At 49.3% G+C, this 11,540-nt stretch overlaps 6 protein-coding genes across 6 annotated transcripts; 2 read left to right on the forward strand and 4 right to left on the reverse strand.

Annotated features, from left to right (window-relative positions):
* Positions 1-570: 570 nt before the first annotated feature.
* MYCFIDRAFT_83786 (uncharacterized protein) lies at positions 571-1,323 on the reverse strand (the record flags this gene model as incomplete). Its single annotated transcript, XM_007932937.1, has 3 exons — positions 571-882; positions 975-1,242; positions 1,304-1,323. The coding sequence occupies 3 exons, from the start codon at positions 1,321-1,323 to the stop codon at positions 571-573; spliced, it is 600 nt and encodes a 199-aa protein (XP_007931128.1).
* A 507-nt stretch (positions 1,324-1,830) lies between these two features.
* On the reverse strand, positions 1,831-2,671 carry MYCFIDRAFT_83785 (uncharacterized protein; the record flags this gene model as incomplete). The annotated part of the gene is made up of 3 exons (XM_007932938.1): positions 1,831-2,232; positions 2,300-2,585; positions 2,652-2,671. 3 exons carry the CDS (start codon positions 2,669-2,671, stop codon positions 1,831-1,833), a joined length of 708 nt encoding a protein of 235 aa, XP_007931129.1.
* Positions 2,672-3,125: 454 nt separating this feature from the next.
* Positions 3,126-3,686, forward strand: MYCFIDRAFT_83784 (uncharacterized protein; the record flags this gene model as incomplete). The annotated part of the gene is made up of 1 exon (XM_007932939.1): positions 3,126-3,686. One exon carries the CDS (start codon positions 3,126-3,128, stop codon positions 3,684-3,686), a length of 561 nt encoding a protein of 186 aa, XP_007931130.1.
* A 255-nt stretch (positions 3,687-3,941) lies between these two features.
* MYCFIDRAFT_144592 (uncharacterized protein) lies at positions 3,942-4,677 on the reverse strand (the record flags this gene model as incomplete). Its single annotated transcript, XM_007932940.1, has 2 exons — positions 3,942-4,309; positions 4,371-4,677. Coding segments are annotated over 2 exons (675 nt in total), but the record flags the coding sequence as incomplete, so codon positions are not given.
* A 681-nt stretch (positions 4,678-5,358) lies between these two features.
* MYCFIDRAFT_43551 (uncharacterized protein) lies at positions 5,359-6,984 on the forward strand (the record flags this gene model as incomplete). The annotated part of the gene is made up of 3 exons (XM_007932351.1): positions 5,359-5,865; positions 5,917-6,102; positions 6,208-6,984. The coding sequence occupies 3 exons, from the start codon at positions 5,359-5,361 to the stop codon at positions 6,982-6,984; spliced, it is 1,470 nt and encodes a 489-aa protein (XP_007930542.1).
* Positions 6,985-7,385: 401 nt separating this feature from the next.
* Positions 7,386-8,755, reverse strand: MYCFIDRAFT_43498 (uncharacterized protein; the record flags this gene model as incomplete). The annotated part of the gene is made up of 2 exons (XM_007932345.1): positions 7,386-7,714; positions 7,783-8,755. 2 exons carry the CDS (start codon positions 8,753-8,755, stop codon positions 7,386-7,388), a joined length of 1,302 nt encoding a protein of 433 aa, XP_007930536.1.
* Between the last annotated feature and the right edge of the window lie 2,785 nt (positions 8,756-11,540).

Genomic DNA, 11,540 nt, shown 5'->3' on the forward strand with positions numbered 1-11,540 from the left:
CGAGCTAACTCTTTCTAGAAGACGCCTCACGTCGCCCGAGCAGTTATGAGAGGAACGCATCTAGTTGAACTTGCGTCGGCTCCTCGTCTTCAAGCAATTTCAAAGCGAAAAATTCTCCGTCGAGAGTACCGGGCATCGCGAAAGAATCGAGCATCTACAAAAGCGGAGGAAAAGCCAGATCCTGATGGAATTTAGAGCACTGGAACATGTTGCTATGGAGCTTGAGGATCTCCTGTTCTTTTCTCATCGCTCGAGACGAATTGTAAATGCCGATGATGGCTGTGCTAAATATATCTCTGGATGATGTGACCCAACACTGGCATTGGAGTAGGGGCTGGGGCTGATACTATCCATGCACGTCCGCGAGGGTACACGCCAGAAAGTTGGATTAAGACCATGGAGTCTCTGCACTCCATTTATCATGCAAGCCGTCCACATAAGTCCCTTCGAATCAGCAATAGAGAACTCAACCCCAAATGGAACCAGGACGCGCGCCGAGGTATGCGGAAATATTTTCACTCTTCGATATCTGCTGCGATCCTTTCTCCAACCATAAAATATCCACCGTCTTCATATGCGAGCACAGGAGCCTTGAAGCCGAGCATTACCATATCGTGGTCGGCCCCCCCCTCTCGATTTCGCGGTGCAGAAGTCGGACCAAATGTTGACAAGCTCCAAATTTCGCGCTCTGTCCCAGTCCATGCTACCATCTTCAAAGTCGCGCACGACCTCTAGTGCGACTAACTCTGCCAGTTTCGACCCTGGTGGGCAAATCTTGAAAATCCGGTTCAAGGCCTCGTCTGAGGCATTTGATAATTCGGACTCCTGGAACTGCGCAAGTAAATCTGCCATAGCTTCGTCTTGGAATCGTTTGATGTCGTACTAGGAGGCCGTGCTTATTAGCAAAGAAATCCTCACATTAGATCAGTCGCTCGAGCTCAATTCACCTTGTCACCCAGAACCCAGCACTTTACCATTAATTCGAAAGGCTCTTCCATTGCGCATTCTGTGGCTATGCTGAAGTCGTGTCTTATGATCCAGCAGACGAGCACCTTCCAGGCTTCCACGTCGTCTTCTGCAAAGCTCAGCGAACCAGTCTGTCCCTCCACGAACGTGTTGTGCTTCAGGGCATTCTTGAACCACGGCGCGACTGCTTCGAGGACCTTCTGCTGGATGTAGATCGGCGGATCACCATCGTCGCCAATCGTGATCTTGATGAGTCGATCTTGGCTTTGCAATGACCTGTTGCCTCGAAATTAGATCTTGGGAGCAATATCACCCACCGTTCGAGATTGTGACTTACTTCCACAGATCTTCGGCCATGATGTCCACTGGTTCAGGACTGGTGTCGGCTTCTGATGGAAGACTGGAGATGGACGTCTTCGCGGACAATGGTGTTGGTCGTGAGCAAAGTTTGAATGAGGTGAGAAAGTGGTGAAAGTAGGTGGCAGGAAATTTCAGAGGCAAGAGCTTCACTTATAGCGTCACATACGCTATGGCGCTTCATCTGTAAAGTGAGACGGATTGACATGAGGAGGAGCCTTATTGATTTATTCTCGTTGCATCCGGCTACGCTGGGAACTTCAAGTTGCTGCATATCGTCTTGCGTCTTGTCATACAAGACACGAGAATACTTAAGAGCTCATTTGACGGGCTCATTGCATTCTCTGAATTTGCTCGTGATATCAAGAGTCGCCGGCGTATTTCATCAAAGCCTCCTGTGCCATCTCATCGACCATGCGCTACATCCAGCCAAAGTGCTTGATAATGAGTGCTTTCCCAGCCGGTGTGCTTCGAACGACATGTCACAGGGGTGCTTCCTCTGTTCGCTCAGTCTGACCTGTCCATCGTCTGCACTGGAGCCCAAGTATTCTCAGCCAAACCTCCGACCATGTAATCAGTCCAGTGAGGCCTGTAATCGTTTTGGGGCTTCCCGCGACGATTCGCAAATCGCCAATGCGGATTACTCTTCAAGACAGTCTTTGCCTTGCAAAATTCTTTCCACAAATGACCCATGTCGAGGCCTGCGAGCCAGTCCCAGCTGATCGCATTGAAGGCGAGTCCGTTGGCGAGATCCTCAGCGAAAATCCTCCCCAAGACGGAACCGGGAGGGCAAAGACGAAGGATCGCGTTGAGGTCGTCCGCCGGGAAGCTAGGGCCGATACTAACGCAATGGAGGTAGCAGATCAATTTGTACATTGCTTGGTCTTGGAATGGCTTGATATCGTACTTCTGTGGCGAGTGTCAGCGAACATAGTTGTTGTTGCGACTTTGGCTTTCAATGCCGACATATACTCACGTCGCCAAGAATCCAGCATTTCGTCACCAAGACGACATCACCTCGCTCTTGACCGTTCGGAAACATCCTGTGATTGACCATCCAATAGATCAGAACATCCCAAGCCGCGACATCATCATCAGGAAAGTTGAGCTTCCCGTTCTTGCCCTCAACGAAAGTGTCGCGCTTGAGTGCCTTGGCGAACCAGTCAGATGCACCCTCGAGTACCTTCTGCTGGATCTGAATTGGCTTGCGATTCTCTCCGATCGTGATGCTGATGAGACGCTCTTGTTGCAAGGCCCTAATCCTGCATGAGTACAGCGTAATAGAATTCGCCAACAGCTGGACGACTTACTTGATCAGGTCCGCGAACTCTGGCTTTGGAGAAGCCATGGATGCATGCGCTGTCCGGCTCAGGACCTTCGACGGACAGGTGTCTGGATGCTGCGCCAGATTGTAGCTTTGTATCGTTCGGCGACTTCGTTGGATATGTGAGCACGGAGGTGTTAGCGATGCTGCGTTTGATGTGTTGTGTCGTAAGTGAGCCTCAGATTTCGGCCGATGTTGAACTTGGATGCGAAGTGAGCTCAAGTGAGCCAAGCCAATGTTCGTTTTCACATGCCCTGTGCTTCAGCGCGCCCCACTTTCCAACTGCAACAACTTCCCTCGCGTTCACTCTCTCTGCGCTCTTCAACATCTTTCATCGCTCCATAGAGAGTGAACACCGCAAAATCGAATTGGGAGAAGCGCTCAATGATATTGAGGAGTAAGCAGGATGAACAGTCATTGGAAGTCTTCATAGGCCATACATGTACTGACCTCTGGCAGGAAATTAGGCAACCCGCGAATGATCGCTGTCCGGGTCCCCTATCATGAGACAGTATACGTTCCCGAATACGTCCTGCACAAGGAGTCATCGGTATTCCAAGAGCTCATTGATCGCACCAACGGCACCTTGTTGCTGAAGCGTCATGCCTGCCGAGCCTCCCTTCTGATATGGCTTGCCTCCGCAACCAATGTCGTGGCGCCAGAACTTCTGATCAAGGATAATATGATGACTGGGGTGCTGTGCGTCGAGTTCGCCTTCCACTATCGCCTCTTCGAATTCCACAACCGCGTCATGAGACACATCGGCATGGCTATTGGCGCGAGAGAAGCTGCCTGGTTCACTGAACTCTTCTTCCGACCAGAGTTCGAGAAAGCTCCAATCAGGCAAAGACTGCTTGATGTTGTCGCTGAGGCGGCTGACGACGAACATCCATTCGGTCCACTGGATGAGTATGGTTTAGAAGAGCTTGACGGTACTGGGTTTCTGGTCATGTTCCACAGGACGGTGAAAGAGTTGAAGACACTTGGTCACTTGCCTCCGCGTGTGTTGGATCAGTGGAAGCCGGAAGACTTGGAGTGAGTCTCTGAGAGCAATGGAGGAATTCGCGACGAGTGTTGAGTTAGGAAGCATCAGAAAAGCCCGTAAGACCAGCTCTCAATGCTCGCGTGGTATGGGAACAGCAGCTGGAGCTACAGGCGCGGAAAGCGAGATTGGATGGCCAGAACGCGATTAACTTCCGAGGACTGTCAATGACCTCCACTAGAGGCAAGGTGACCTGGATGACATACTGCAACGAATCTTCAATGCCGAATCCTCATTCTCCCTCTCCAGACTCTACTGTCTCTGGTACGTAACCTTAATCGTCTTGTCGCCCAACTCCTGTCCATGCATCGCCTCCTTCGCCGCCGTACCACCAAGCTCATCCTCGTACTCCACGAAGGCCAAACCCTTTCTACCCGGCACGACACGCACTTCCTTGAAACCAGGGAACCTCGCGAAGAGCGCCGAAAGCTCGTCCTTGCCGTATTCGTCTGGGAAGTCGCGGAGGATCAAAGTCTTGTTTGGTGGAAGATACTCGTCTGCCATCGCGTTGGAGGGCTTGGTGTTGCTCTTCGCAGGACGTTCTGCGAGGTTGGCGGCATCGGCGGGGCGTTTGGCGGGTTTCGCTGCTTCTGCGGCGGCTTCCTCGGCCTTCTTGCGCTCTGTAAATCCATCATATCAGCAGCGTATCGCAATGTCTTATAATACCAATGTGTGCCGCACCTTTCTCCGCCAGTCTGACTTTCTTCCACTCCTCCAACGCTTCGTCGCCATCGTCCTTCTTGATCGTCGCGTCTGATCGCGTCTTTGCAAAGGCAATCGTGACAGGCTGCCCGAGCAGATCGAAACCTTGTAGAGCTTCCATAGCAATCTCAGCCTCTTCTGGAGATTCGAAGACTACGAAAGCTTGGCCTTTGGCCTTGAGGTTTTTCTTCGCGACGACATCGATGATGGTTCCGAATTCGCCGAAGGTGTCATGGATTTCTTGAATCAGCGTCGGGATCTTGATTCTCTCGTCGATTCCACGGACCTAAGCTGTCAGCATCGTATCGAGGAGTTGGGCTGGGCAGTCGCGTACGTAGAGTCTACACGTTGGTTAGCATGTCCTCCCTCGCCTTGCAAAGTTCGTACGGAGTGCAGTGTACGAACGTTGCGTTTGGGGGGTTGCCGTCTTCAGCCATTTTGGGGGACTTCTTCTACTGTTACGAGCGCAAATGGCCCTGATTCTGCAATTGCAGAAGTCTTGTCTGGTTCTTGCTAAGGACAAGCATCGCGAACTGAAGTGAAGGTCTCCGTCGGAAGCAGCCGAGCGCCAAGACTCATGGTCACGATCACGAGCACCTCGCTTCTTCTTCTTCTTCTGCTTCTGATCTTCACTCTTGCAATGTCCGTGCTACGTGCGTTCTGCGACAATCACACCGCAATCACTCAAAATTCGGTGTCTCTCAGTCATCTGCTGCCTCGTGCTGAATACGAATGCGCAGCCTCTATACCGGGAAAACAAGTTCGGTATCCAAACAGAGTTCGGTCGTTCCTACAGAGCGTGCAGAGAATGACGTCGAGCGTATTCCTCAGTGATGTTTTCGTGTACGTTTTCATCAACATGCTGACACAATAGCCGCCACCTTTTCTTGGGCGCCATCGTCCTCGCCATCGAGCAGCTGAGTCTGAGTGAGCTTGACGACACAGACTTTGAAAGACTGCCGCCAGCATGGGTAAGCCAAACGGGTGGCTAAAGCTGCTCAACACCCTCCAGCTCTCGAAAGACTACAATGTCAAACCAGCCGGGCTCACCTGGAGGTCGAATACCTTCTTCATCGTCGCGACCGTCGGCATCGGTCTCTTCACCGATACCTTCCTCTATGGCCTGATTGTCCCGGTCCTACCATACATGCTCCAAGATCGTGTCGGCGTACCAGCAGAACAAGTCCAGAGCCTGGTTTCAGGACTACTCGCAGCTTATGCCGCTGCAAGCGTGGTCTTCTCGCCCTTGGCTGGACTTCTTGCCGATAAGATCTCCTCGAGACAGGCGCCTTTCCTTGCAGGTCTCCTAGCTCTGCTGGCAAGCACGATTCTGCTCTTTTTGGGCAGCACCGTTCCAATCCTCATTCTTGCAAGAGTACTGCAAGGTATTAGTGCCGCATTCGTTTGGACCATTGGCCTTGCCCTATCCTTGGAGACTGTCGGACCGGAGAACCTGGGCAAGACCATTGGAAGTGTGCGTTCTTTCTGTGTGGTACTCCATCAACGCTTGCTAATATTATTGCAGATCTTCAGCTTCATCTCTGTCGGCGCTCTTGCAGCTCCGGTCCTAGGTGGCGTGTTATATGACAAGGTCGGCTTCGAGGGTGTATTTGCGCTTGGCTCTACAATTCTGGTAGTTGACTTCATCATGCGATTGCTCGTCATTGAAAAGAAGACGGCGCTCAAGTATGAAGTCGACGACCCGAGTACTGTCAGCGACCTCAGCGCATCCCATAGCGAGGGGCAAAACAATGATGAAGACTCGGAACAGCAAGCGAATGGCAATAGCAATGGCAATGGCGAAGCTGGACATGAGGACGAGGCAGGCGAGGAGCAGGCGCTACTTGGCGGCAAGCACCCCGACAACGAATACTATCGCCTTAAAACGCGGGAGGAGTATGGAGGCCTAACTCGCTACATATCTCTCCTGCCATGTCTATCTGACCCGATGCTGCTCACTGCGCTACTGATAGCACTCATTCAGGCCCTGCTACTCGGCTCTTTCGACTCTACCATTCCCATCGTGGCGAGCAAGCTTTTTGGCTTCTCTTCCCTGGAATCGGGCCTCATGTTCATACCCCTTGGAATAGCGGACTTGGCACTTGGACCTGTTCTTGGCTGGTGCGTTGACCGATACGGTACGAAACCTGTTGCTGTCCTCAGTTTTGGCTTCCTCGTCCCAGTTCTGATCTGTCTTCGAATCCCGCATGAAGGTGGCAAGGATCAGATCGCCATCTATGCCGTTCTCTTGGGCCTCTGCGGTGTCGGTCTTGCTGGTGTCGGTTCACCTTCCATCGTCGAGGCCGGAGCAGTCGTCCAGAAATACTATGAAGTTAATCCGGACTACTTCGGAGAACAGGGCCCGTATGCACAGCTGTATGGCCTGTCGAACATGGTATTCTCTTTCGGCCTCACCGCGGGACCTGAGCTTGCTGGTGAACTGAGGCAAAAGATTGGGTATGGCAACATGAACCTTGTGCTCGCAGGAATCTGCTTGATCACCAGTGTCTTGTCCTACATTTACATTGGCGGTAGGCCGCGACTTCTCAGGAGGAGCAAGCGTAATACCTACCGGGGCAGGAAAAGGCCATAATCTTTGACAAGATTTTAAAACCAATCATGTGTCTTACAATAGTGTTGTATATATAGCAATAGATAGACTATCTCTTCTCTTTTCAGCCGCCTTTGCCAATTAAATAAGACTCACATATGCTCAGTCACATAATGGCAGGACATCGCACAACCGAGTGCAATTAGCTCTATGGACAATGGCACTCGGAATCCTCGTTGCTGCCATATATCTGCCACTGGCCGCCATCCTTATTCACGCTGGAGGGCATGTGCCTGAACCAAATCTACCACCTCCGATCCTCGCTCTAGGGGATCATAAGTGAAACAATCAACCTCGTACAAGGGACGCATCAACTGAGGGCACTTGCAATCACCAGCAATCAGGGCACACAATGAGCTTCAAGATATTCACATCACTTGACATTATCTTTGAGCTACTCTTTCACGACACAAAGCTTTCGCTTCCTCAGCATGAGCCTCCAAATCAAAAGACCAAATCCAATTCAATCGTGCCTCGCCCTCTTTGATCCATGCCTCAACGTCAAGGCCCTCTAGTGTTTGATTGTAGAAGTCAAACCATCTTGGTCCGCCCTCTGATGAGTACCTGTGAACACGCTGAAATCTTGGCTTACGAATCTGGTCGGTGGCTCTTAGAGCTTCCACGATAGCTTTGTGATCATCAGAACCTTGGAGAAGTGACAAGACTTCGCCGAGGACGTATGCGTCTTCAACAGCGGTGGCAGCACCGGAGCCTGAAGCGAGCGAGCGAGCGAGTCAGTACCTTACATCTCTGACACACGAGACACAGCACGAAGCTCACCTTGGTGCGGAGGCATACTATGCGCCCCATCCCCAATCAAAATCACCCTTTGCTCCGCAAACCTCTCCGGCTGACATCCATGCTCAAAAGCCGCCCACATCGCCGGATCCCGCTCATACAACCCCAAAACCCTCCTCACCGTCTCCCCCCATCCCTCCTGATCTTTCCGAAAACTCTCTCCTTGATTCGGCATCAGCCACTCACTGTCCGGATCCCATTCCATACCTTTCCTGTAAGCCCAGAAACCACAATTTACATTCTTACCACTGTTGACGGGATATGTGATCAGGTATCCGCCCGGTCCCATTAGGATCTGCGCTGAGCGAGCGGATTCCCCGATTTCGGAGACGAGTTGGGACATTGAGAGGACGGCTCGGTAGACAATGCTGCCGTAGAAGACGGCTTTGCTGAGGTTGCTTTTGGGGCCGAACATGGTTGTTCGGACTTTGGAGTGGATGCCATCACAGCCGACGAGGATTGAGGCTTTCTCTGCCGTGCCGTCGGCGAAAATTAATGTGACGCTGGTATCGTCTTGCGAGTAGGATTCGAGCTTCTTATTGAACTTCGCGTTCTCGCTACCCATCTCTTCGGCTAGCGCTTTGAGGAGTTCTTGGCGATGTAATGTCATGCTACCTGTAGGGGGAGATAGAATTGTCTTGATCAGTTCGCCGTCTTGGTGGTTTGGGCCTGGTGCTCCGTATCTCCAGTACATCCAGACATCTTCGTTCGGAGGCTCGTTGCGTGTGGCGAGTTGGAAGACTTTCTCTCCTAGGGATGGATCGATGAGACGTAGTGCTCTGACTCCTGCGGGACTGAAATTTATTCCGGCGCCGATTTCTGTGAAGGATGATCTGCTTTCGTAAAGCGTGAAGGGGACATTTCGTCTTTTGAGAGAGATTCCTAGGGCTATGCCGCAGAGACCTCCTCCGACGATGGCGACGTGGAGCGGACTGGTAGTTTCTGTGGAACCCATGCTGGCAGAGAGGTGTCGAGGCTTTGGGGACTGAACGCTGAAGTGGTGCAAGTCTTGCCAACTTCTGGGAGCTCGTCTGTATATCAAACGTTCACAAGGCTTCAGGACGAGCAGAACCTCAGTAGTGCTGCTCGGTCCGAGTACTCTCGCTGCGATTCTGCCCTATCGCCTACGAGGCCCACTGTCCCGGTTATAACATATGAGTGAGTGATATCGAGCTCGGTGGTATTGCAATGTCTGCTCTTCACGACATTGATAACGAGTCTTCGTAGTCCAGAGAGACAGAATTCTGTTTAGCGGTACGACCTACAACATCTTGCATGCTTATATGGCTGATAGCATTGACTGGCGATGGACATTGATTGGTCACAGAGGTGACCTAGACTGGGGCTGAGGGGCTGACATCTGCAGAGCTCAAGCGGGCAAGGTCGGCATGCTCGCCTGCATTCCAGCTTCGAGCAATGAGGCGTCCGAACGAGATTGCATTGCGTTTGGTATGAGAATAATCGCGATATCGATAGGCTCAGCAGTAGAGGAGCAACGACAGGGGAGAAGAGGTGATGTTTACTGCAACTAGGGAGCAATAGCCCGCCGCAGCAGCCCCGGACGGAGCTCCAGAGTGGCAAAGCTCCGGAAATGACGGGCTCTAGACTAGCAAAGCTCCGGAAATGGAATTTTTAGCGCCTCAATCAAATTTCATGAAATTTCAGTTACCCTTAGCAACTTTCGTGAACTCTTAGCAACTTTCAGCCAATTACGGGTATAGATGTCGCTATTACCTAATACTACTCTTTCGACGTAGGAAGCCGTAAGAGCTGCTAGAAGTTAATAAAGTTAGTAGTATTAATAAATACTAAAAGCGTATTCTATTGCTTTAGCATTTCTTTGCGTTCTATATCTAATATATACGCCCCTTATAGTAGTTTATATAAGGGGCGTATATATTAGCCTACTAGATATCCCTATTACTTAGCTAACTCGGATACAAACCTTCTACTATGTTCCTACATAGGTTAATAATATATACTAAAGAATGCACGCAAGCGAGCCGAGTCTTAGGTATAACAACTGTATCCCGCCGAAAGTATATTATTATCGCGATCTGCCGTATGCCTTAATCGATATCGACGCTATCGACGACGAATACTAGGACCGAGCTATATCGAAATACAAGAAGAGCTATATTAAAACATAAGAAGGGCACCGCAGTATAATTATTTAGAGTAGGAGCGCTAGCTTCGCCGACTCGCAATCTAAAGCTAGTCTATTTATCGATCGTCGAAGGCCTTTAGCGCATTAGCGAGAAGACTAAGCGCCGTCTTAGTCTTAGGATGTCCCGAAATGTCCTTATATAGCTAGTTAATATAGCTAGTAGCACTAAGACGCCTACTATATCGAGCGCTTTAGGCGGTTATATTCGAGTAGTATAAGGTTTTACGGGTCTATCCGATACTAAGACGACTAAGTCCCTCTACGACTTCTTCGCTAGAAAGTATAGTATCTACTTACAGTTTTATAGCCTGCCTATCGTTTAGGCAAAGGACAACTATTGCTTATCCTCTAATATATCTAAAAGGTTAGCTCCTACTATACTAACTATTATTAACTTTTATTAACTTTTAGCAAGACCTAGCGATAGGACATCTGCTATACGAAGCTACTATCCGAACTTTTATCGACTTTTATTAACTTCCGGCAATACCTAGCGACCGTAGAGGTTGTTCGAACTTTTATTAACTTTTAGCAAGACCCGGCGATCGTAGATCTTATATAACTTTTATTAACTTTTAGTAGGACCTAGCGCTAGTAGATCTTACGCCTCTAATATTCGAACCTTTATTAATCTTCTATAAGACGTAGCGACTATAGATATTATACAACTTTTATTAACTTTTATCGACTTTTAGTAAGACTCGGCGACCGTAGATCTAGCTTAACTTTTATCGACATTTAGCAAGCCTAGCGATAGTAGATCTTGTACCTTACAAACCCTATATTTAAACTTTTATCAACTTTTAGTAAGACCTAGTAACCGTAGATCTTGTACGTTAAGAAGCCCTAATCCGAAGTTTTATTAACTTTTAGCAAACTTCTGCAAGTTTTAATAACCGGCGATAGTAGGTATTATACGTCGAGAAGCCCCTATCCGGCAATTCTTATTAACTTTCGGTATTTATAACGCCGCTAGTTTAGAAGCATACTTCGTCTAACCGCAACCTTCTTAGCCGTAAGATGCACTATATTCTCGATAGTATATACCGCTAATCCGACAATATTAGCGGAAGCAGTAAACGCAGCTAAATACTCTATAGGTATAAATATCTAGCAATTCGACGACTTTACCCGCTAAATAGGACTAACGATCGCTAACAACTATCGCCTACGATATAGTAGCTCGCATCGCTCTAATTAAGGTAAAACATAAGGACACTAGAGACTAAGCCGGTCTAATTGTTAAGAAGCTTATAGATTATATTAGCGTCGCCGCGATAACAGTTATACTAGCATCTCGGAGCCTATAGGTTTAAGAAGCGCGGATATTACTTCCTATGTTTAAAGAGCTAAAAAGGATATTAGGCATAAAGACAAGACCTTAGTACAATAATAAGACTTTAGCAAAAGAAGATAACGAGAGTAGGACTCGAACCTTAAGACCTTAGTAAAAGAATATAGCCCCTCCGAGATTCGAACCCAGGTTACTCTAGTATAAAAGAGATATTCTCGATCGAGCATTACGTAAGTATATAGATTGTAACCGCTCTCGCGCCTATTAGCTCGGCTATTT

The sequence above is a fragment of the Pseudocercospora fijiensis genome (assembly GCF_000340215.1).
Source record: "Pseudocercospora fijiensis CIRAD86 unplaced genomic scaffold MYCFIscaffold_9, whole genome shotgun sequence".
Taxonomy (NCBI): Eukaryota; Fungi; Ascomycota; class Dothideomycetes; order Mycosphaerellales; family Mycosphaerellaceae; genus Pseudocercospora; species Pseudocercospora fijiensis.